Source organism: Polypterus senegalus, chromosome 7 (genome assembly GCF_016835505.1).
Source record: "Polypterus senegalus isolate Bchr_013 chromosome 7, ASM1683550v1, whole genome shotgun sequence".
In the NCBI taxonomy this organism is placed as follows: Eukaryota; Metazoa; Chordata; class Cladistia; order Polypteriformes; family Polypteridae; genus Polypterus; species Polypterus senegalus.
In genome coordinates this window covers 134,716,681-134,742,792 of record NC_053160.1, presented here as the reverse complement: position 1 = coordinate 134,742,792, position 26,112 = coordinate 134,716,681, and the positions used below count along the sequence as shown (strand labels likewise).

Sequence of the window (26,112 nt, the reverse complement as noted above, 5' to 3'; positions counted from 1 at the left end):
TCATTAAACTCGTTATTTAATTCCACAGCTTGTTGCTGCTCTCATTCTAGCACAGCAGACATTTCCAAAACTGTTGATTTTCTGTTTTTTCTAACAACACCGTTAAAATGTTTGGATGAACTCGGAGATCAACCTTACTGAGACCTCCACCTTACTTTATTTTCACATATCGTGTGATGGACACAGGTGAGCTGGTCATGTGGAGGCTTGTTTCGTTTCTCATTATTGTTTGGCTGCTAATTAAGGCAAAAGAGACAACTAAGGGGCCTGAGTGAAGTGAATTAAAACTAAAGAAAAAGAAGTTAATTAGCAACCAAAAATGGTCACTAATGAAGAAGATTATCAGAATGAAAACCTGCAGCCACAGCGGCCCTCCAGGACTGGAGCTTGACACCTGTGATCTAGGCTGTAGAGATGTGCTTATCAGAAGGCAGAGCTAACTGGCCATTAGTAAGAATAAACTCGGATGCCCCTCTTGATGGTTATAGTACTGAAAAAATTTGAGGTGTTTCTTTCTGTTGAAGGATCATAGCTGATGACATAATTACAGCATTTCGTAAAACAATTAAAATAAATTATACACACACAATATATATATGTTTATATATATATATATAAATATATACAAATATTACATACATAATATGTATATGCACAAACTCCTACACCTGAAGCAAAGAAAAAAAAAATAGGGAAGCACTTTCTCTTGTGCCAAATTGACAATAATTCTATGTAGCATTTTTCCAACATGAATCTAGGTCCAGTAAAACATTTGCTTCACTTTTTATTTAAACATATAGTTAATGCATGACATATCTGTTTGAAAAATACTAATTTATATATAATTACTCACAATATTAAACATTTGTATTTTTGCTTCAAAATCTTCATATATTTATAAAATGTAATTAACTGTACAAATTACAAAATTGTAATTTTAGCATAAAAACAAAATATAATACAATTACTAACCCCTAACTCATCTAAGAACATAATCATTTGATGTTTATTTTTCTTGATGAATGGATTCACTCCTTCCATATAAGGTTCCTGCAAAAGAGACAGCAACATACTCGGTACTTAATATAATTATTTTAATTTATCCAAAACATTTAATCTTAAAAAAAATAAATATAAAATTCCAGGATCTATATATTTTCACTTCAAAAATTATGCATGTCAAAAAGACACTTATTTTAGGAAAGCTGCAAACAATACAAGAGTGATATTTCAACTATACATAGAGGAAAGACTAACCACAAGCACTTACAGCATAATTATATATGATAACATATATGCAATATAACAACAGGTAGCAAATGCAAATTTGAAACACCAGCTGCTTAAGTCATATTAAAAGTATATAAACGCTACTGCCAAAGTGTTTGAATAAAGAAATTGCATTTTTAAATTACTGAGAATAGAGATTAATTAAGCAAACCCTCAAACTATTCTATTCTCATTATTTCACTATCATTTCTAAATCATACCTATATTAACATTTATAGTAAGATTGACTTTCAAATTTTCTAATTCTAAAAGAAAATAAAAAAAAAAACACATTTCATTTAATTATTGAAATATTAATTATACAAGTTGATAAACTAATAAAAACATTTCTGAGAATAAAAAGTATTTCAGCTAATAAATATAGCTTGAATAACATAGAAGAAACATGATTTTCTCTTAAACATTTCATTGTTTCTGCACTTGAATGGTAACCTTTCATAAAACTCCACTCTTGCTGGTGGGATTGTGGCTTCTGTTAATCTGTGTCTTATTCCATTCACTGTGATGTTTCCTTTAAAGCTACCGTGTTCTGATAAAGTACATCCTTGTTATTTTTAAATGTAATTAATTTTTCTGGATATAGGACCATATGGATTTCATAAAGGAGTTTAATCTCTACTAGCTCATTTATGTAGTCATATTTTTATCATCATTACTGAATTATAGTCTCATTCCTTACCTTTGCTCCAAATTCTACCAAGTTTGCCAAGTTTTGCACAGCCTTTGCTATTAAAGTAAGAGTCCTTGCAGCTGTGGGAGAAGGCGGATCTGCAGTTCATGAAGAAGAAATAAACAATTACCAGCTTTCAGTCTGATTTAAAATAATTAAGTACACTATTACAATTAAAGAAAGTAGTAATGAAGTACATGTTTAATTAAATAAACTTGAACTTAAGATTCATGACATTTAAAAGGAAACATATTTTGGTAAATCTCTCAAACAATGGACACCTTTTTTCTAAAAATGTAAATATTTTTCTAAGGTCCAAAAAAACCAGAGAACTCCCCTGGCAGGGTAAACATATGAGAAAAAAGAAAACAAAAACACTTACCATACTGTATATTATAAATATACTGGAACTACTTTTATTTAATTCTTTTTACCTGATTGCACTCTTAACTTCTTTCTCACTAGCTGTCACCAAACGGCTGGAGTGCACATGTACATGATATTAAAGTGCAGCAGGCAATGTGTTAAAAAAAGTAATACTTGTGCGAAATAATTAAATATTTTTAATAAGGCTTTCATAGTAATGCTTTTTTTTTAAATAATGAGTAATGCAGCTATTTTTACTTCAATAAAGTAAGTATTGCGCTCTCTCTCTCTCTCTGTCACTAACACACCCACACTCTCATTTTCAATATATTTCACTCAAAGTTTTCAGAGGTGAAGGGCAAAAAGGTGCAGTCTCCTCGACTTTTTCAGATTTGCTGCTTTGAATATATTGGTCCCATGATGCTGCCTCCACTATTAATTCAGCTATGTGATCATTGGGAAAAGTGTCTCGTTTAAAGACAAATTGACTTCAGCTCTAGGTCCTTGATAAAATAAATAGTTATGCAAAGGTAAGGTTCATAGGTTCTGCTGGATCACAGATTAATTGTATTTGCAAAATGCGTAAACCGATTTATAGTTTTAGAGGTTTTCTTCAGCAACAAGCATATGACTTGAAATGTTGTACTGTATCTGGAGTCGATGGCCTAGGGCAGCAGTTTGTAATATGTTCTCTCTCCACAGTGCTGATAATGAACTTTGTCTTTGGCTGTATGAGACAAAATAGCAGGAGTTATATATTTCTATTTAACACTCTTTTTTACTAGATTGCACACTTTGAGAGAAAGAATCCATAGCTTAACTTATGTGGAGAGGTGTGGTGTACATGGCAGTTGGAGGATGGATAAGTCCACAAACTTTCATGCCTTCTATTTATTACTCGGGTTATTATTTGAGGTGATGGAACAGATTATGGTACCTGAATTGGTTTTTAAACAAAGATTACAAATACCTCATTTTGTTCTACATCTGCACTCTTAAAATCAAGCCATCTCTGTATAAATGACTGTGGGTATCATTTTCTCAATTTCTGTGCGTTTCTTTACATTGCTACTCTGTTACCTGACAAAGTTACCAGAAAACATTTGGTTCCACTTAAGTAAAACATGCAATAAGCAGAACATGACCCACATACTGCTGTGTGTGTGTATATATACATATACACACCCACAGGGGGTCCTCGGGTTACAATGTTTCAACATACAACGTTGCGAGTTTACCACTCTCACTCCCATAAAAACTTAAAAAAATTGAGACATGAGAAGGAATAAAGGTAAGCATTTTTTTAAACTCATTTTTTCTGTTACTACAGTACAGTGTACTGTACAGATTATGATTTTGCAAATGTGTTAAGACAGTTAAGTGACTTAGGCTAGAGTGTGTTTTGACTTACAACAAAATTCGGGTTACATCACAGGAACATTGCAGGAACAGATCTGTGTCGTAACCCAAGGACCCCCTGTGTGTGTCTGTATAGGAATATATATATATATATATATATATATATATATATATATATATATATATATATGTATATATGTATATATATATATATGTATATATATATATAGATATGTATATATATATATATATATAGATATGTATATATATATATATATATATAGATATATATATATATATATATATATATATATACACACACATATATATATATACACATATATATACATATATATATGTGTATATATATATATATATATATGTGTGTGTATATATATATATATATATATATATATATATATATATATATATATATATATATATATATATATATCTTATACACACACACACATATATATACATGTACAAACCAAAAGGGAAACTGGCTTGTTTGTATACCGAGTGTTTGTTTGTGAACCGAGGCAAAAGTTTTGCAAACTTTTTGGTCGTAAACCGATTTGTACGTGTACCGAGGCGTTCGTGAACCGAGGTTCCACTGTGTATGTGTGTATGTATATGTGTGTGTGTATATATATATATATATATATATATATATATATATATATATATATATATATACTGCTTATATTATATATATCACTCAAGCCTGTCAGCAATTAATATTAAGGGGTACAATTAATATTTTTTAAAGTTAACATTTTGAAAAATAATTGATTATATTTAATGAATAATTAAAATGCTTGGGAAAAGTGCAAAATAAGTCTTTTAGGGCATGTTATATTCTTTTCTTTATTTACAAGTAGAGCCCGAAAAAGATTCAAAACTTTTACTTTTAAAGCCAAAGTAGAAAATAAAGAATACACATAACCTGAACTTTAAAATTAAGTTGGCAGAGAAGTAAAGTAGCTGTCACTAAATCTGCCACGTACCAAAAAAGACAAATGGGAAATCTAGAATTAGGTTACCATTTGCTTAATTGGAAAACATTACCCTAGGTTTTATTCTGCTTTACAAATTTATTACTGTTCTTGGTAAATGCTCCTCAGAATCACATCTTGCTTTTCACTCATGAATATAAAGTTCACCAACTGGCCAGTGCTATGCAACCATCAATATACATGATGCCAAGATGATCTTCCTCTCAAGACATTACGGGACATTTTGGGAACATGACCATATCTCTGGAGATTATTTTCTCTAATATAAATTTAGTCAGATGTAAAGATACAATGGAATTGTAATACTGTAATGACTAGTGCCCTGTTCAGGTGTTGATGCTGCCTTGCATCCAGTACTTGCTGGGACAGGCTCCAACTGCCCCACAACCTTGCCTTGGATGAACAGATTAAGAAGAGAGATGCATGGATGAAAGCAATAAATATTGTGATAATTCTGCCTCAAAGGAAATGATTTGCACAGAATCTCCTGTAATCATCCCTTGCTGAAAATGTTTGGCCAGAAAATATCCACAAGTTAAATAACTGTCAAGATAAAAGGACATTCCAATACATATACAGAATGATCCTAAAGTTAATTATTCTGTTAACTGAAACTGACTTTTTTGATTACTTTTTAAATGGCATTAAATATGACATCATAATCTTTATAATTGTAACAGCCAATTTTAGAAGGTTAATGTTAAATTTACTTAAGTGCTTGCTTAATTTCAATAGAATATCACCTTCTCATAGCTACTTAGATTATAATATAATCTTTTACCTTCTGTAAATTAACATGAAATAAAACTTTCTTAGCTATATCTGTAAAACTGAGTGTTAACTAAGTCTTTTAGGAAACAAGTTCGCTGCTAGCATGGAGTTCTAAATAAGTTTGCAAACAGGAAATTGTCATAATTTTGTGACCATGCTTACCATTTTGATATGAACATCTGAAAGTGTAACACTTAGAGAATAAGTCTTAAACATAACTTTCTTTAAACAAGAACTTATCTTTCCTTGTAATATCAATTTTTCTCTATTTTTTGTGTGAACTGTTTTGCTTTGAATTTTACTAAAACTATTAAAACGAAGGTATTTAGATTGTGAATTCATTTGAAAACGCATCACACAATTGCCTGAACTGTTCTATGAAGTAAACTGAAAGCTAAAGAACTTTGGTAATTTTGGACAAATTCAGCTAAAATAATATACACAGCAGTATGTACAGTACTTGAACAAAATAGCAAGATTGAAGGAAAAGCTTAAAAACATATTATATAATTACATATATACATCTACTATGTAAATTTAAGAAAACATACCTGAAATAATATTAAACATTCTTGGATTCAGTATTGCTGGACAAATCAGTCTCAAAAAAACAAACCCACTGCATGAAAAGCAAAAAGCAATTGAATAAATTTTGAAAATAATTTAAAAGCTGTTATGAATTATAAAATGTTATTCTGTTCAGTTTTCTAACTTTACAAAACATTTTAGATTTTCAAGGTATATATTTAGAACTGTGCAAAACATTGCATCTTCCTAAATTTAGAATTGTATTATCCTATTTTTACTTATTTTTTAATATGTATACTTTTCCAATTAAACATTTCCACATAATCATCATTAATATAAATTAAAAAACACAATAATAGTATTTTGTAACTTCCAAAACCCATGTGAATGTAGAATATTTAGTTTAATTGTACAGTGCCATGAAAAAACATCCTTTTAATTTGATTGTGTATGCAAAGAGGACTTGCAATATCTTGATTCAGGTCACAAATCTGGACTGAATCTGTGCCCTTGTAAGTTTAGTTTAATGTTATAACACCAGCTTTAGCAAGAGAATACGAAACAAATAGTTTAGTAGCTTCTCTTTTAACATGGGATAATACAGCTTTACACATTCTAACTACTTCCAAGCATGGCATTAAAATATTTAACTATCACATAAATACTATAATGTATCTAAAAAGCAGAATAAAAAACAATACTAAAAAAAAATACCAAAAGTGGAAAACTAAAAAAAATTGCAAGCAGTGTCTGCAGACTGACATCACTTTCATCAGCTATAACAGCGTTAAAATAACATTAGTTTGCATGAAAACTGCAAATGCAATCCATTATATATTCCTCTGATTCTCAGTGGTAGTCTGCTATTAAAACATGTTCTGAGAAAAACTACCTGAAAAAGGACAAAACAAGGCAACAGTTGTAGGAATTGCTAGGTTTGGTGCAGTGAGAATAGGAACTGGAAAAGTGGTATTATTTGCATGCATGGAATGATAGATAGATATATCTTCATTAACTCAATTTAAAAGAATCCTATATATGCATTTTTATTTGCAGACTGAAAGTAAAAGCAAAGTGTATCGTTTTATGAGCAATCAACATTTTTTGAGTGCATTTCAATATCTGATCATTTATCAGAGAGAACAATGGAATGGGGTGGGGTGTGAGACACGGACGTTTTTAAAATAGACAAATGGCTTAGAACAATACAATTGATTTTTCTAAGCCCTGTTCGACACAAGTGAAAGACTCAACAGGTAGAAACTTTTCTGCCACCAACAACCATATGCCTTCCCCTATTTTGTTATATTGCAATTCTGTTTGAACAGTGATTTGCAACCTCTGTGAGCTTTTCTTATACTGTAGAGGACCTTTAACCCACATCTCCAATCTCACTGATTAGAACACCTGACTCCAAACTGCTTATGGAGAAGCCATAAGGCTATAGGTTAGTTTACTTTCTCCATTTTAGGCTGTTATTGTTTAAACTGTTTTTAGTATTGACATGGAGTAGAACTGTTTGTGTTAGGAGTTTCAGCTGGTGCTCATACATGATTCTGCTGCAACCCCCCAAACCCCCTTTTTTTGTTTTAACATTACCTAATGTGTTTAACGTTTGCAGTTCCAGTACCAGCTGCTGGAGTATAAACCTGAACTTCATGGACTAGTGCTACACCTAAGGCTGGCCTAAGTGATGGAAGTCATATTCTGACCCAGGTAATCCTGAACTGGATTAAATGGGTTTGAGAATATTAATTACATTGATAAACTGCCATCATATTCAGGAATGGTCACTGCCTTCAAATCAGTGCTGTCCCATCCAAGACCCTAAAATTACATTAAAAATGTTTTGGTTGTACAGGTTTGGGTGACTGGCAACTCTAATTCTGCTCTTCTACTAATGCAATGAATAATGTGGAACCAGAAGATTGAATAATTATCTGGTTCCAGGTATTTAAACCTTTAAAAGAAAGGCTTTCAAAAGATAGGCTCCATTTAACTACTCATTTATTACTGGATGTCATTGCTGTATGAGAACTAAAACTACCACAAAAAGCAGTGAGTACAGTATAAGCATTTCTGTTGTGCCTCTTTGGAATGTTCTCAATGTAAAAATTTTAAGGTTTACTTGTTATACACATAAATATTGCTTGTCTACTATCATTTTGTTCTAAGCACCTGATTATTATAATATATCATTTGAAGAAATTACGCTTCATGGAAATTTGGTATCAGTATCTTTTAAAACCTCTGGCAAGCAAACTGAAAAATTAAAAAGTCAAACGATTTTCCAAATCTCTTTTGCATCACACCAAAATCTGGGCTTATTGCATCACTTTTAAAACATAACAGAATTCTAGCTGAAAATATTTCATTATTTGACCTTTAAAGTACTACAGTAATGTATCTGAGACCTACCTGACAACTCTAGTTCTCATTGTTGTGTTGTGTGGCCATTTTTGTTGTACTGATTTCTGTAAGCATCCATAAATAAACCTTAAAGTTCTTTGGACATGCAAGAATGAAAAAAGAAAAAAAATATTGACCCTCATACATTATGCAAAATATAGGCAAGTAAGAGTGATAAATTCCAAGTAACTATACTTACAAATTTTGCCTTAACACTCTCTACATATGTAAGACCATTAATGAAGAAACTTATATTTTGAAAACAATTACCTGATACGTATATATATATTTGCCCTACAGATAACAGAGTTCATTAAAATAATAAAGGTTTTTAGGCAAACAAATAAAGGTTTTTAGGTAAATAAAACACAGCTCCTAAAATGGACATTACAATTAACATTATTTCAGGCTTGCTGTTTCAGGATTAAAAAGAGACATTAGAGTAAAACATACTTATGAAAAGTAAATAAAAAATATGAAATGTAAACACTCATTTGTTAAAAACATCATAATTAAAATAACTTTCCCATATTTTTATACTGTCTATACGTTACATTTGGTTGTAAGCATCATTTAAGTAATTGCTACTTATCAAGTAAATTTTGCTGATTAGTAAAACTGAGTTATTCCAAGGAGGTCAGTAATATGCTGTGTTTACATTGGAATAATAAACTGACAGGCACTGCATCATAATAAACTAAACAATTTTTTTTAAAACCCCTGAAAGGATAATTTGAACAAACTTTTTGTAAAATGCACAAATTCACAATTGATGTCATTAAGCAACTAATTTAGAGTAATTAATAAGCAATGTTGGAAATCTTTCCACCCACAGTAAAAGCATACTATAAAACATAGAAATAGCATTTGAATTAATGTCTAAAGAAAACTAAGCAAAAGACTGTACAAGTTTTATTTCAAACACCTAACAGTATGGTATTTTTAAAATAAACCAGAAAAAACTGAGAAAAACTTATGTAAACTACCAACATATATAAGTGTTACAGTACTTTATTCACCTCGATTATGTTAATACTACAAATTAAATGCTTACGGTGGAAGTATCTCAGCAGCTACGAATATTCTTTCAACAAGTTCTGAAAGGATGTTCAACAGACAACTCAAGTTGACATTGACATCTTCGTTCTTCTCCAGCTTAGAAGGATTTAACTTAGAATTAAAAAAAAAAAGTATATTTAAATATGAAAGATACAGTGTCAATTAAACAACAAATATTTTAAATCATAAAAATTACATTATCAAAAACAATTTGCAAAAGTACCTCGCAGGACTGCTTGCTTTCCATTATTTTCAATATTGTGTCTTTAAGAGCGTGGTGGACAAATGGGGTAGCTGTAGCTTTCATATACTGCTCCATAAGCGTGCTGGACAGAGTTGTTGCACGGAAGAGTGTTGTGGCTTCATCTGAAATAAAATAAAATTAAAAAAAAAATCATATGAAACTTTTGGTTAAAAACCTTCTGTCAGGGTATCCATATAAACATAGTAAAATGTTAATTTAATGTTGGATCAATACCACCTTCTTTTACGAGTCTTATTGTGTCTAGTGTACCTAGCTAATAACACACTATAAACATAATTACATTCATCAGGTCAATATCTATTATACTCTCACTCTCTGTTTAATGTATTATATAGCACTTTACACTTCACTATATGTTACATATGTAAAATGCAATGAAAAAAGCAAAACCATCACCACTACCTTTTTTAACCATTCACATAATTTTTGAATGAAACTAAACAAAAAGGCATTACAAATAGTGTGTCTGTCAGTGGAGGGAGTGTCGACCTTGTCGACATTTTTACTTACCTTGGCAGTGACATTCATGTCTCTGGTGACTGTTCCTATGAAGTCAGTAGACGGATTGGGAGAGCAGGGGGGGGGGTCATGAGGTCGCTGGAAAAGGGTGTGTGGCGCTCCCGATATCTATGCAAAAGGACGAAGGTCCAAGTCTTTAGAGTCCTGGTGCTTCCTGTCTTGCTCTCCGGAAAATCCTTGGCTACCATTGGTTTGACTTTGTGTCGAATGAGCGGTTGCTCATGGTCCCGAATGAGGCACATTACCTGCATTGTGAAGGAGCGTCAGTTATGGAACTATGGCTATGTGGTATGTTTATCCCTGAGGGTGATCCGGATTGTAAGATCCTCATTGTCGAGGACCAGAGTGGCTGGACCAGGCTAAAGGGTCACCCACAGAACACCTGGCTGTAGCAGATAGAGGGTCATTTCCGGAGGGTGGGACTGGACCACGTGTCTGCTTGGGGGGGTTGCCAACCGGGATCCCGAGTTTTTTCATTGTGTAGTGGGTGCGGCAATGCACTGTACCAGTGCATGCTCCCCGACTTGACTTGATTACAAATAGCAGAGTAGAGAACATTTACCATGCATATTGCATTAATGAAATGTAGTGCTATATTTAATGTATTTATATACTCAACATTTCTAGGTTACACATATTTTACCGACAAAAGCTGTAGGTGTCCAAGGTTAATAGCTTTCATTTAATTTATCAGAATAATACACAGGCCAAAAGGCCTGGACATCTGCACATATCAATGAATATACACCAACCTAATCGGCAATAGAATTAAAATCTTGTGGTACTTTTTTATATTCTCTGCTTTATGCCCCAGTAAATACAAATCATCATCAATATACTAATAATTCAATATAATAAAAATATAATAAAACCCTTTATTCACTCAGAAAATGGGACCAATAAAGGAAGCACTTTAAGACAGAGAAGCATTTATCTGTTGCACCTCTATGAGACAACCACCCTTTTCTAACCTCTCAAGCATATGCAGTATTTAAAATTTGGAATATGTGCATAGATAATGTTGTTGCATCCCACAAACAATTAAGCTTCAAATTTAATTTCTTATCAACACAATTTTTCCACTACTTTCAAATCAGAAACTTTGCTAAATGGAACCTGTCCAATTTTCCTAACCTCCCACCTATTTCTATTCCAGATGAAATATTGCTTAGTCTTGAAGACTCAGATAGCATCTCTACAATATATAAAAACATTTTAAAAGTCCCTTCCTTTCAAAGATCCCACGGGATGGTGGAGAAAAGACCTTTCACTTAATATATGAGAAAAGGAGTGGAAGGTAGTCGTGCATAGAATATACTCTAGCTCCATATGCGCAAAGCACTCAAATGTTCAACTTAAAACTTTGATTGAACACATTTATCGCATTTAAAATTGTCCAAAATGTATCCAGGGCAAGATATGACATGTGAACATTGCAATCTAGCTCTAGCCTCACTGGGCCACATGTTTTTGGCATATACCAAATTAACATCATTTCGGACAAAAATCCTTGAAAGCCTAAAAGATAGCCTTGGTGCCACAGTCAGTCCTAATTCACAACAGCTGTATGTAATGTACTCCCAGATGGGCTTAAACTGGAGAAGGACAAACTGTAACTGCTTTTACCTCACCACTAGCACATTGGTTTATCTTGCTCAGTTCTAAGAATTCCACCCGACCTCTTTTAAGTCAATGCATAACTGATGTTCTATACTATTTGAAATTGGAAAAATCCAGTTCTGACCTAGAGGATCTGTTCAAAACTTTTTAAAAATATGGCAGGATCTAATCAATAACATTTTAGAATAAGCTTCCATTTTGGGGAAAAGGATATTCTTCCTTTCTTGCCGCTTTTGAAGATTTGCTCTGGTTGCTGGCTCTCCTTTCTTTCTCTTGTGTAGGGGTTGAATTTTGGTTTGTTAAGTTGACTTGATTGTTTTGAATGTTATTTGATTCAGATTAAAATCAATAAAATATATAAAAAATAATAATACAGACCACAAATTATATCTGTACTTTAGGATTAAATCCAAGAATTAGGTCAATTAAGCTGAGCCCATCTTTAGAATAACGTAGTCACCCAGCAATGCCTAATAGGCTAGTAGAAGGTTTCAGCAACAACAATTCATAAACTTTACTACAGTAAGATACTTTAAATAGAAATTTCAAAACATGCTAAAAGATGGCTATGTTTACATGCATTCATTTTAATTATGAACTTCAACTTGCACTTGTTGACACTATAAAAGTATTTATCACTGACTGGACATCAAATATGAAAAACATTTGGTGTGTCCTAACTTGGAAGCACACAATGACATATTTAAATAATATGAAGTCTGAAAAAATCAATTAATTATTCTAGGGTGATTTTTCAAAATAAACTAATTAGGATAGTTACATAACAGCAGAAACTGGTCTCAGTTGAGCATGGATTTAAAATGGTGTAGTGTATAAAAATCAAGGCACACTGAAATCCTTCATAATAATAGAGCTTTGTAAAGATATGTGAAATGGGAATATATTAGAAGGTAATTAATTGCACCAAGGCTGCAGACAACTAAGAGTAACCAAAGTTGCAAAAAAAAAAAAAAAAAATCTAATAGCGCTTTCCAGTAGTGCAAAAACATGAACACGTTTTCTGTAATATTGTAAGCCAGTAATTAAAAGACATATTGGCAGACGTAATAATGAAGGTAAAGGAAAACAAAAGTATAATGTATTTTATTTTCCAGTATATTTTTAATAATGTACACATAGTTTACATTGGACTGGTGTTAAACTGCTGAAAAGCAAAATAAAAATGTAATAAATAATATATAATTTCAGACTAGCAAAAAATATCTAGACATGGATAATAGTAAACATCCTCACCTTCCATGCTTATTTCTTTGTCATTCAGCGCCCTTAAAAGAGGTGCTTCAGATTTTTCATGTCGAAAAACCCTCAATAGAATGCTTGCCAGCAAAGTGCGATCCTGTCCACACACATGGCCTAGAGCATAGATAACGTGATAATCCTTCTGCAAGATCAGCTGAAAAACAAATATATGAACATCTTAACCTCTTTGGTATTTGATTTCATACACACTGTAACTCAGACATCTAAATCATAGGTTCCCAAACTAATTTGGCCTACCGCCCCTTTTTCAGAAAAAAAAAAGATTACTCACCCACATGGAAATCTACCTTTTTTAAGTGAACAAAAACAAACACACAGTGACAATTTTTTATGTAGTAAAATGTAGTTAGTTTTAAGACAGACACCTTGAAGCTTGAAATTATAAAAATATCTAAAAAAATCAACTATAGTAACATATACTTTACACATACAATAACATTAAAAATAATCCTAATGAGAAGGATTAACCTGGTGCAGGGCTGTTTTAACAGCATTATAGGCACCCAGGCAAAGCAGTGCACTGGTGCCCCTACCTACCAGCGTGCCCACGCGTTAAGACGGCCCTGACCTGATGCACTGACATGAATCTACTAATGTTCAGCTCTATTTTTGTCACCAGTATTTTTAAATGACCAGGTTCAGCTATTTGCAGTCAGTTTCTTTTTTTAGTTAACAGATTTGTGACCGCACTGAATCCACATTCCACTAAATATGTTGAAGGAAATGCAATTAATAAGTTTTGTACTGTAGCCCATAATCCAGGATAGAGTACAGGTATAAACAGTTGGTAACCGTCTTTGAATTTAAATTTCAATTCCTCATTTGTTGTTACTTCTATCAATTGTTTTAGCCTCCAAGTACTGACAATAGGCAAGTAAGTCTTCATCATGTTTTTCTACTGTTAGTAAATTTAGAAACTGGCTGAATTCCCTTGTCCTAAATTTTGTTTGTACAGAAGAAGTTTTGCCACAAACACAGAAATAATATTTTTTTCTTTTTATTAAATTCAGTCCATCACCTTGGAGCAGCAGATTTGTTTCATTAAATTTGTTAAAGAAGTCTGTCATTTTTTAAATCGATCAAATTGGCTCGTAAAGCATCATCTTCGTTTTTTAAGAACTCTAGCACTGAGTCAAAGAGTGTATAAAATCAATCCAAACAGGCACCTTTTGATAGCTAACAAACTTCTGTATGAAGCAGCAAGCAATTAAATTCTTTATCGTTTTCACAACAAAGTTGTCTAAACAATCTATCATTCAATGAATTGCTTCCGATTTTGTTGATTGCTTTAATGACATACTGTAATGATCTATGCAGGCGTTCATTTAGGTTTTTAGCAACTAAATGTTGGCGGTGGATGACATTGTGTAAAGCGTATACATTCAGCAACATTTTTTTTTTTAAATATGCAAGAAAACCATTGTAGTGCCCTATCATCGCTGGAGCACCATCAGTAGCAACTGACAAGATATTACTACGGGTTCTTTTTCTTTAAAAAAAAAAACTCTTCCAATGCAAGAAATAACGGTTCTCCTTTAGTATCAGTTTGCAAAAATTTTGCAAATAATTCTCTTCTTTGACTAATCGCACGTATGCTAAAAGTAAGGCTTCATTTCCTGACAAAATTGACTCATCAAGCTGTATAGCGAACCAAGATGGTTTAAAATATGCACATAATGAGTATTCGACATCTTAAGCCATTTCATCAATTCTTCTTTGTACAGCATTATTGCTTAAAGAAATTTTCTTAATAATATCAAACGCTGGCTTGTGAAGCACACTGCATATTACCTCACTAATAGCCAGTAGAATTAATTCTTCATCAATAGTATGCAGTTTTCCCAACCTGGCAATCAGCAATGAAATGTAAAAAGCATGCAACACATCGTCATCCTGAGTGAATATTGTTGAAAAGAAAATTGACAATGTCGGTTGTGTCACAAATTTTTCTTTTAAGTGCTTGAAAATAAGATAAATCGCCATCTTTTTATCAGTATGAACACTTGACAAATGTTCTTGTAGCCCTGAAGGCTTCATTTGATAAAACTCTGTGGCAAATCAGGCACATTGGTAAAGTACTGTTTGTAGGTTACTGAATAAATATATAGTTCAATACTATATTGTCTAAATTTTTTCTTACATTCAGCCATTTTAAGATCTGTAGAAAATAAAAATTTATATAATAAATTGATTGAAAATAATTTATTCTAGATATTAAAAACAAACAAAACACATTCTAAAATAAAATAATGTAATTTTTCATATTAAACTATTATATAATTTTGTTGAAAGTAAATTTTCTATTGTTTTTTAATAATGGACTCAAAATATTTGTATTAAACTTATACGCTCAATTTCTCAAAAATGTTTAGAAATGCATCATTGACAAAGTAAAATATCAGCTGCGGCCAGCAGAGAACCGACCGTCATAATAAAAAAAATTTATATAAAACTTAAATAATAAATTAAGGTCTATCAAAAATTTTCATTTTATGACTTTGGTCAAAATATTTTGGTTTTAAAAAAAATATATATATATATAAAAAATTAAATAAAAAAAAAATTTTAGGCCTATCAAAAAATTTCATTTTATGGCTTTGGCTAAAATATTTTGGTTTTAAAATATTTGAAAAGAAAATTTTTTAAAATTAAAAAAAATGTAAGGCCTTTAAAAAAATATCTATATTACTGCAAACACTAGACAACACAGAAACGTACAGTAGATATGTTAAAAATATGTAAATATACTGACATGTAAAAGGGTGTTTTATTGATCTATACTAATAAAAGGCAAAGCCCTCACTCACTCACTCACTCACTCACTGACTCATCACTAATTCTCCAACTTCCCGTGTGGGTGGAAGGCTGAAATTTGGCAGGTTCATTCCTTACAGCTTCCTTACAAAAGTTGGGCAGGTTTTATATCGAAATTCTACACGTAATGGTCATAACTGGAAGCAGTTTTCTCCATTTACTGTAATGGAGATGAGCTTCAACGCCGTGGGGAGTTTAGTGTGACATCATCACGCCTCCCGTAATCACGCAGTACATAGAAAACCAGGAAGACCTCAAAAAAGCGCTGAAGAAAACATGCATTATATAATTGAGAAGGCAGCGAAACAATAAGAAGCGGCGAGTGACATATACAACCATATTCATGAGTTCTGCTACTTGAAACAAAGCACATGTAAACCTACACTTTAAATTAAGTTCATAGACAGGCTGCGCTGGCGTTTGTAATTTAGTGCCTGCCCATATAAGGCCGTCCGTCAGCGGCAATCAATAGCAAACTCCACTAAATATTCACGGGTTAAGGACTGTGCTTATGCAGAGGAAGATGAGATGGTCAGGGTGGTGTTTGGTACAAACTCAGCGAAACTGCGAGAGAAAGTTTTAAGTGCCAGGACTAAGGTAACATTAAATACAGCCATGGACATAGCGAGATGGCACCAGCACAGCTGGGAACCTTCGATGCATGTACACGAGCGGCTCACGTGAACTGGCGCAGTGCACAGATAAAAGCAACAGTTCCAAAGAGCTGAACAAAACCAATTACACAATTGAAAAGGCAGCAAAAATATGAAGCGTCTGATACATACAAGCATATTCATAAATCCAACTACTGCGGAAACAAAGCACACGTTGGAAAAAGTCAATGTCCGCTAAAGGAAGACAGTGTAAAAAACCCGTGCATGCAGTGTGTCAGGTCTCAGATAAAGAAGAAGGCGAGCTGTTTATTGATGCAGTAAGAAACGAATCGATGAATGAAACCTGTCATCTTTACAGCGATTGACAAACACGGAATGTAACTTGAACACAACACATCCTACAAATACGAACCTGATTGAAAGAAATAATGATAATCAAATCCTTGATGACAGCAACACTCAGTAACACTCACAAAACAAATACTGTATATTGACAGTCATGTTACGTTATTTTTAAAATGTTCCCTTTTCTTTTCTAGCTTTTTAACACACTACTTCTCGCTGCGATACGCTGGTATATATATATGTATATATATATAACCCGATCTACATACTCGAATAATGGATACTTTATTAGCCATCAATGATTGTTTTGGTAAAGCCATACTCAGTGTATTCATTAGATGAGCGGTAAAAAGTAAGAGCGAGGGAGGATGACTTATTGAGGCATGCAGGCTGTAGTGCGTCAACTCTATCTGAATTGCGATCACATTTGAAAAATATATCTTTTCAAGTTCTATTTAGTCCATATGTGTCAAACTCAAGGGCCGGGCCACATCCGCCCGTGTAATTATATCCGGCCCGAGATCATTTTATATACTGTATTATTGTTATTAAAGCCGGGTATATGAAGCGCTGGTAACACAATAAACTACAGATCCCATAATGCAGCGCTTCAGCTGCCTTGCCGAACACTTACCGCGTTAATCAAGTCTACCTTATGATGCTGCAAGTTATTGCGAAGCTAGCTCACACGATGCTGAAGAGAAAAGTTGATTCTGAAAATAGAGCCTTTAAAAACCGATGGGAGGCTGAGTATATGTTTACTGAACCCGTGTGTCTCATTTGTGGAGCTAATGTGGCTGTAATTACAGAATTTAATCTAAGGCGGCACTATGAGACAAAACATCAGGGTAACCTGAATGCAATGCAGAAGATACAGAAAGCAGCATAATTAAATAAGAATCTGACACTTCAGCGGACGTTTTAACCCGTGCACAATCACAAAGTGATTTCAAGTGAAGCTGCTTTTATGGGAGACACAAATGCACCAGTGCACCTTGCCCCACTTTCCCTGTTGCCAAGTAATGTTAAACCAAGTCGTCACTACGGTGTTCCCAAATCGCACTTTGCTGATAAACTGGCGCACTGAGTTTGCACGGCGCTTTGGTGACTTTGAAGAACAAAAAGTCCGTCTACATGCGGCTCGAACCTTGTGCATGTTTGGTAGCACATATCTGTGTGAGAAGCTCTTCTCAGTGATAAAGACTAACAAAACAGCACACAGGAGTCGCCTCACTGATGAGCACCTGCAATCCATCCTGAGAATCTCCACAACACAGAACCTCACACCAAACAGAAACGAACCTGTGGCCAAAAAAAGATGCCAGGCGTCCAGCTCTAAAATGACATATGAGCAAAGACAACTGAATGATTTGATTTGTTATTGCTGAAAGGAACACATTTTATTTATATTTCTAGGTTTTGTTATGCAGCATGTTCATATTTGAATTTGTATAATTTTGACAGGATATATTTTTATGGAGAGCAAAATCTTTTGGGATATTTAAAATCTAAGTTTATTTTTATATAAAATTACATAAGAGTAAAGAAATTTGAATGTTTGTTCTTTTAACGTTTACTTTATTTCTAACTTGTATAATTTAGACAGGATATATTTTTATGGAGAGCAAAATATTATAAGTTGTTTAAGGTTTGAGTTGATTTATTCACGAATAATATTCCTGTCTGTTTTTACCATTCCTACCAAAGATATTTCTGTCGACTAAATAAAAATTCCTTCTATTTAAAATTTAAATAGAACTTGAACAAATCTGATAGTTCATAATATCCACGCAGACTTGCACGTAAGAGCGGGAGTTATCCGTTTTAACAAGCAGCGTATTGCACTGATACTGAAATAGCTGTGTGTGTATATATGTAGATATGTATGTATATGTATATATATGTTTATATATGTGTGTGTGTATGTATGTATATATATATGTATTTGTGTGTATATATGTGTGTGTATGTATGTGTGTATGTATTTATGTGTGTGTGTATATATATATATATATATATATATATATATATATATATATGACAACAACACTCATCACTCACAACAGTGACAAAACAATTACATTGACAATCATGTTACGTTATTTTCAAAATGTTTCCTTTTCTTTTCATTGCTTCTTTAACACACTACTTCTCCTCTGCGAAGCGCTGGTATTTTGCTAGTCTATACTAATAAAAGGCAAAGCACTCACTCACTCACTCACTCACTCACTCACTCACTCACTCACTCTCCAACTTCCCGTGTAGGTAGAAGGCTGAAATTTGGCAGGCTTATTCCTTACAGCTTACTTACAAAAGTTGGGCAGGTTTCATTTCGAAATTCTACGCATAAGGGTCATAACTGGAAGCTATTTTTCCCCCATATAATGTAATGGAGTCTTGAGTTGGAGATGGCGTGGGGGAGTTTAGTGTGACATCATCAAGCCTCCTACGTAAGTGCGTAGAGAACAAGGAAGAACTCCAAACAGCGATGAGCACAAAGCGCCATTTCACAATTGAGAAGGCAGAAAAACATTATGAAGCAAATGATGCATACAAGCATATTCATAAGTACAGCTACTGCGGAAACAAAGCACAGCGTGAACCGTAAGTTTATATTAAATTAAGTTCATAGACAGGCTGCCACTAGCGTTTGTAATTTAGTGCCTGCCCATATAAGGCCGTCCATCAGCGGCAATCCAATACAAACACTGCCGGTAAATGTTCACGGGTGAAGGACTGTGCTTATGCAGAGGAAGATGAGATGGTCAGGGTGGTGTTTGGCACAAACTCATTGAAACTGCGAGAGAAACTTTTAAGTGCGGGTCTTAGCTGACATTACGAGATGGCACCAGTACAGCTGGGAACCTTCGATGCAAGAACACCAAGCGGCTCACGTGAACTGACGCAATGCGCAGACAAAAAGCAACAGTTCCAAAGAGTGCTGAACAAAAACCGAATTACACAATTGAGAAGGCAGCAAAAAATATGAAGCGTCTTATACATACAATCATATTCATAAGTGCAGCTACTGCGGAAACAAAGCACACGGTGGAAAAAGTGAATGTCCTGCTAAAGGAAGACAGTGTAAAAAAAACCCGTGCATGCAGTTTGTCACATCACAGATAAAAGGAAGGCGAGCTGTTTATTGATGCAGTAAGGAACTAATCGATGAATGAAACCTCTTATCTTTACAACGATTGACAAACACGGAATGTAACTTGAACACATCCTACAAATACGAGCCTGATTGAAAGAAATAATGATAATCAAATCCTTGATGACAGCAACATTCAATAACACTCACAAAACAATTACTGTATATTGACAATCATGTTACGTTATTTTTAAAATGTTCCCTTTTCTTTTCATAACTTCTACTTCTCCACTGCGTACGGGTATATATATATATATATATATATATATATATAAATGTATATATATACCCGATCTACAATACATACTTTAGCATAGACAAGCCACACGCTGTGGCTAATTGTAGAGTCTTAAGCCTCTAACGCCGACATTGAGGTTCGATTCGAGAGGGTGTACTGACTATGTAGCGCTACCGATTCATTTTACCTTCGCATCTCCTTGGTTTGGGACGTATGAAAAATATTAGGTTAGCAGAATCATGTTACGTTATTTTAAAATTTTCCCTTTCTTAGCACAAGCACAGCTGAGAAGCTTCGATGCATGTACTCCATAGCGTTAAAAATAACGCATTTAATCACACTTTCAATTCCAAGCAAGCGGGAACTTTTGTCAATGCATGATTTCCTGGTACATCCATTACACTGATGCACACATCACAGCTACAAAAATGTTAGAGTCGGAATAAAGCGTTCCTCGACTGATCATTTCGACTACCGGCGAAGCCTTGATAAAAGCATGGTTTTGTGCACACTGAAAAGCAAGCAAAATTAGATGCATTACAGAAAGCGGACTTTGTGGCTCTTACTGGGGATCATTGGACTTCCGTGACCGTTAGTAATTCTAAATACATCTAATTACAAAATGTTCAATGATCACACTGTTTTAGCCTAATGTACAAAATAATTTTGGCTAATGTTACTCAGAGTTTAAAGAGTAAGCTGGTCAAATTACCTTTTATGTTTCTGACTTATTTTTTAAGAAGAAAAACTGCACTTTATGTTGAAATTTTGGTTATTATTATTTAAAGACAATACTATTCTGAAAATGTACTTAAAGTACTTAAACTACCACTTTATTTTTAAGTCTGCCCAATTTTAACCAGGGATGATATTTTTGTTTCTGTTTTGAATTCAAATGCAGTTTAAAAGTTTTTTTTTCAGAAATTAAAACAGCTTCAGTTTACAATATTCATGTCCATGTCTATTATTTGATTCTGTAAGCCCACTAAAACCGTTTTAAATTAAAAAAAAACATTTGCGATTTGGGGCAAATTTACGTGTCGATTACATACGATTAATCAAGATTAATTCTTACACAGCCTCTAATTAATTGGATTAATTTTTTAATCGAGTCCCACCTAATATATATATGTAGATATATATATGTAGATTTGTATATATATGTGTATATACAGTGTATATGTATATATGTATATATAACTGTATATATATGTGTATAGACGTGTGTATATATATATATTTATATATATGTTTATATGTATATATATGTGTCTGTGTGTGTGTGTATATATATATATATATATATATATATATATATATATATATATGCCAGCAACACTCATGACAATGACAAAACAATTACATTGTCAATCATGTTACATTATTATTAAAATGTTTCCTTTTCTTTTACTTCTCAGCTGCCAATCGCAGGGTATTTTGCTATATATCTATATATATATATATATATATAATATAAATAGATAGATATGACAACAACACTCATATCAATGACAAAACAATTACATTAACAATCATCTTACGTTATTTTTAAAATGTTTGCTTTTCTTTTTCATAACTTCTTTAACACACTACTTCTCCGCTGCGAAGCGCAGGTATTCTGCTAGTACAATAATACAATTACCTTTCTTTGTATGTGATCCTTAAAGATCGAAGGTATGGAATATGAAATAAAGCTTTTAAATACTGATTGCACTTGTACTAGTGTAACCTGTTTGTCACACAATTCAGAAACAATCTAAACGAGATTTTATATATATTACCTATTTATAGTATTATTCTCAACAAGTCTTTACATACACATATTAAGTACAAGATGTGACACATTTGCCTGCCAACTCTTGCTTGTCAAGTCCTGTCAGCAGACTTGACGCCCAATCGGTTAAAACTTACATTTAGTGTGTTTATTTGAAAAATAAAGTAATCTCTACGATTTTAACTTTATGCTACACAATATGATATATGTACGAAAATGTTTTTTCAAGATTTTCTTATCCCTCTTTTTTCTGTACTTTAACCGCACTCATTTTTATAGAATGACCCCAATTAAACCTGAGGCTACTACCACCCCCACGGGGGCGATATCACCTACTTTGGGAGCCAGTGGTCTAAATGGTTGTTTTTTGTTGCAACCAGTCCATCATTCAGAAGACATTTTCATTCATTTTCTTAAGCTAATCATATAGTAGTCAGCTGGCAGTATCTAAGTCTGTTTGCCTGTGTTTTCACTAAAATTATAAGATAAGAAATGCTACCATTTACTGCAGTTTAAAAAACATGAAGGACAGAAAATGAGCAAGAAGATTAGGTAAATAGTATGAAAGAAAGAAAAATTAATGAAATACTTATTTTACAATTTATACACACAATAACTATTAATTAGGAATACAGATTTGTTAACAAAAACAGCTTGTTCTACTAAATATTACAATGGCATGAACCACAATCTAAATGACTTTGGCCATGATATGTTCAGCTGTGCTTGACATGTAGGTTCCAACTTCTTAGGATTTTCATGCACCATATTGTATAAGGCTTACAGAAAATAGTTAAATAAACTAAAGACACTCTCTGACCTGCAGCTCTGTGTGAAAGAAACGCCTTGTTGATAAAAGATATCAGAGGAGAATGGCCAAACTAGGTGAAATTAATAGTGGTAGCAGAATTGAATCTCTGAACATACAACACATTGGATTTTGAAGAAGTTGAGCTACAGTAGCATAAAGCCATTCAAGGTTGCACCCCTGGCAGTTAAACACATGTAAATAAAACTGCAGTGGGAATGTCATCCACAAAACTGGACAAAAAAAAATGTTAGGCTCAGAAGTCTCCCTATTTCCTGCAACCATGTCTGTGCTCTGTTCCCTAATATCTAAAACTATTAGTTCAATGTTTGTACTGCAATATATCACTGAATTGGATAGAACCTCTATACTTTATGCACATGTTCTGGGATTTTTCCAGGTAAGGAAGATAGAGGTTTCGAGTTATTTTTACTCACTAATTATAGTGTCACAGAATAGCAGCATGTTGCATGTTTAGTTAGAATTTCAATAAACTCTGTATAAGAGACAATATTGACCCTATAGACCTATAAAAGTTGTCAAAAACAACAAAATTAAAAAACCAATCTTGCCTAGTGTCAATGGTACAGGTTGAGGTGGTTTTGTAATGGTGTGAAAATTTTTTATTACGATACATTAGGCCTTTTAATATGAACTTAGTGTAATTTGAATGTTACAGAATATATAAGCATTGTTGTTGCCAATGTATCGCTTTATAAAGTTCTACTCTTTTTCAGATGTATAGTTAGATTAATTATGGTGCATACTGCAAAGCAGATATCGCTTCATGTTGGTTCTAGGAATTCTATTTATTTCATTAGCCTTAATACTTCCCTGATCATACTCTAACAGAGCACCTTTGTGATGAGGCAGATCAGAAGGTTCAAAACATTAAAGTGTGGTGAAAAAAATCTAAAACAATTAAATGATATTACTAAGTCAGTATGGACCAAAATCCTTAACAATGTTTCCAACACCTTGCTGAATCCATGCTTTGAAGAACTTGGGCTATTATGGAGATAAGAGAGGTACTAGATAGGAGTACCTAACAAGGTGGCTACTGATTTTTATATATTATATTATATATATATATATATATATATATATATATATATATATATATATATATATATATATATATATATATATACACACACACACACACACACTGCTCACAAAAATTAAAGGAACACTTTTTTTATTGGGCCTGGCATGAAATCAATTAAACCTGTCTGATAATTTTCTGGTTGGTTAAGCAGCTGAGGTCATTGTTAATCACTTTCAGCTGTATTGGTGTTCATGGATTTAACGACAGGTGCACTAAAGTGGCAACAATTAGAAAACCCTCAAAACAGGACTGCTTTTACATGTGGAGGTCATTTCAAGTTTCTCCCTCTTGATCTTTTTTGGCTGGTTTTCCACTCGTGCTAGTTTTGGCTTGAGTAATCTCCTCTACTGGCAGTATGAGGCGATTCCTTAACCCTACAGAAGTTGCACAGGTTGTCCAACTTCTCCAGGATGGCACATCCAAACGTGCTGCAGCAAGAAGGTTTAATGTGTCTCCCAGCACAATCTCCAGAACATGGAGATTTCAGGAGACTGGCTGTTATTCTCGGAGAGCCGGACAGGGCCGTAGAAGGTCCTCAACCCATCAGCAGGACCGATACCTGCTCCTTTGTGCAAGGCCGAACAGGCTGAGCACTGCTCGTGCCCTACAGAATGACCTCTAGAGGGCCACTGGTGTGAATGTCTCTAGCAAAACAATCAGGAACAGACTTCATGAAGATGGCCTGAGGGCCCGACGTCCTGTAGTGGGCCCTGTGCTCACTGCCCAGCACCGTGGAGCTCGACTGGCATTTGCTCAAGAACACCAGAATTGGCAAGTCCGCCACTGGCGCCTGTACTTTTACAGGAGAGCAGGTTCACCCTGAGCAGCTGTGATAGACGTGAAAGAGTCTGGAGAAGACAAGGAGAACGATATGCTGCCTGCAACGTCATTCAACATGACAGGATTGGTGGTGGGTCAGTGATGGTCTGGGGAGGCATATCCATGGACGGACGTACAGACATCTACTGCGTAGGAAATGGTGCTCTGACTGCCATAAGGTATCGAGATGAAATCCTTGAACCCATTGTCAGACCCTACGCTAGTACAGTAGGTCCTGGTTTCCTCCTAATGCACGACAATGCCCGGCCTTATGTGGCAAGAGTATGCAGGCAGTACCTGGAGGATGAAGGAATTGAAACAACTGAATGGCCTTCACGATCCCCTGACTTAAACCCAATAGAACATCTGTGGAACATTATGTTTCGGTCCATTAGGCGCCGCCAGGTTGCTCCTCAGACTGTACAACAGCTCAGGGATGCCCTCATACAGATCTGGGAGGAAATGCCACAAGACACCATCCGTCATCTCATTAGGAGCATGCCCCGACGTTGTCAAGCATGCATACAAGCTCGTGGGGGCCACACAAGATACTGAAAAGCATTTTGAGTAGCAGAAATTAAGTTTTTGAAAAAATGGACTAGCCTGCCACATCTTCATTTCACTCTGATTTTAGGGTGTCTACACAATTGAGCCCTCTGTAGGCAGAAAACTTTTATTTCCATTAAAAGACTTGGCATCCTTTTGTTCCTAAGACATTGCCCTGTCGTTATTTGTATAGATAGAATTCTACCAAATGGTTAGGACATAATTATGTGCCCTTTAGACATTTTTTTAAGTGTTCAGGGCTGTTCGACTTTAGGTATTACCACACTTATTTGACTCTGGGCAATACTACACTAACATGCCCAGTTTCTGTTGACTAGCACGGACTAGAGGTAAATAATGCTGTACAAAAACAACCTAAAAAAAGAGGTCTCTCTGCAGTCATTTTTCCTCAATATTAGTTTGTTTGTCAACTGAATAAAAGGTTTGGTGTTATGGAAAAGGTTCTCTAAAGTTGTGTAAAAATCAGTATTGCACGTGTACCCATTTCAAAACTTGGGACACTATCATATTAATAGAGTTTATACTGAAGATACCACACTCTGAATCTATCAGTGGAAAGCACATTATATGCATTAATTTAGTCATTAAAATATTATACAATTGTAATATATTTTACTATACCTTCAAAACATTAAATAACTGCATAAACTCATTTTCAAATGGCATTGATGCTTTTGTTGTTTCAGATTTTAATTCCAACACTCAACCAAAATAT

General features: G+C 33.8%; 1 protein-coding gene across 1 annotated transcript in view; it reads right to left on the bottom strand.

The window, feature by feature from the left end:
• LOC120532863 (ras GTPase-activating protein 1-like) overlaps nucleotides 1–26,112 on the bottom strand; it is a 183,507-nt gene that overhangs the window by 14,482 nt on the left and 142,913 nt on the right. The window contains exons 17-23 of the mRNA XM_039759308.1: nucleotides 13,130–13,289; nucleotides 9,695–9,837; nucleotides 9,467–9,582; nucleotides 8,422–8,508; nucleotides 6,027–6,094; nucleotides 1,970–2,058; nucleotides 973–1,050 (exon numbers count right to left, since the gene is read on the bottom strand). Coding sequence (XP_039615242.1) covers nucleotides 973–1,050; nucleotides 1,970–2,058; nucleotides 6,027–6,094; nucleotides 8,422–8,508; nucleotides 9,467–9,582; nucleotides 9,695–9,837; nucleotides 13,130–13,289 — 741 coding nt within the window. The remainder of the gene's footprint in view (nucleotides 1–972; nucleotides 1,051–1,969; nucleotides 2,059–6,026; nucleotides 6,095–8,421; nucleotides 8,509–9,466; nucleotides 9,583–9,694; nucleotides 9,838–13,129; nucleotides 13,290–26,112) is intronic.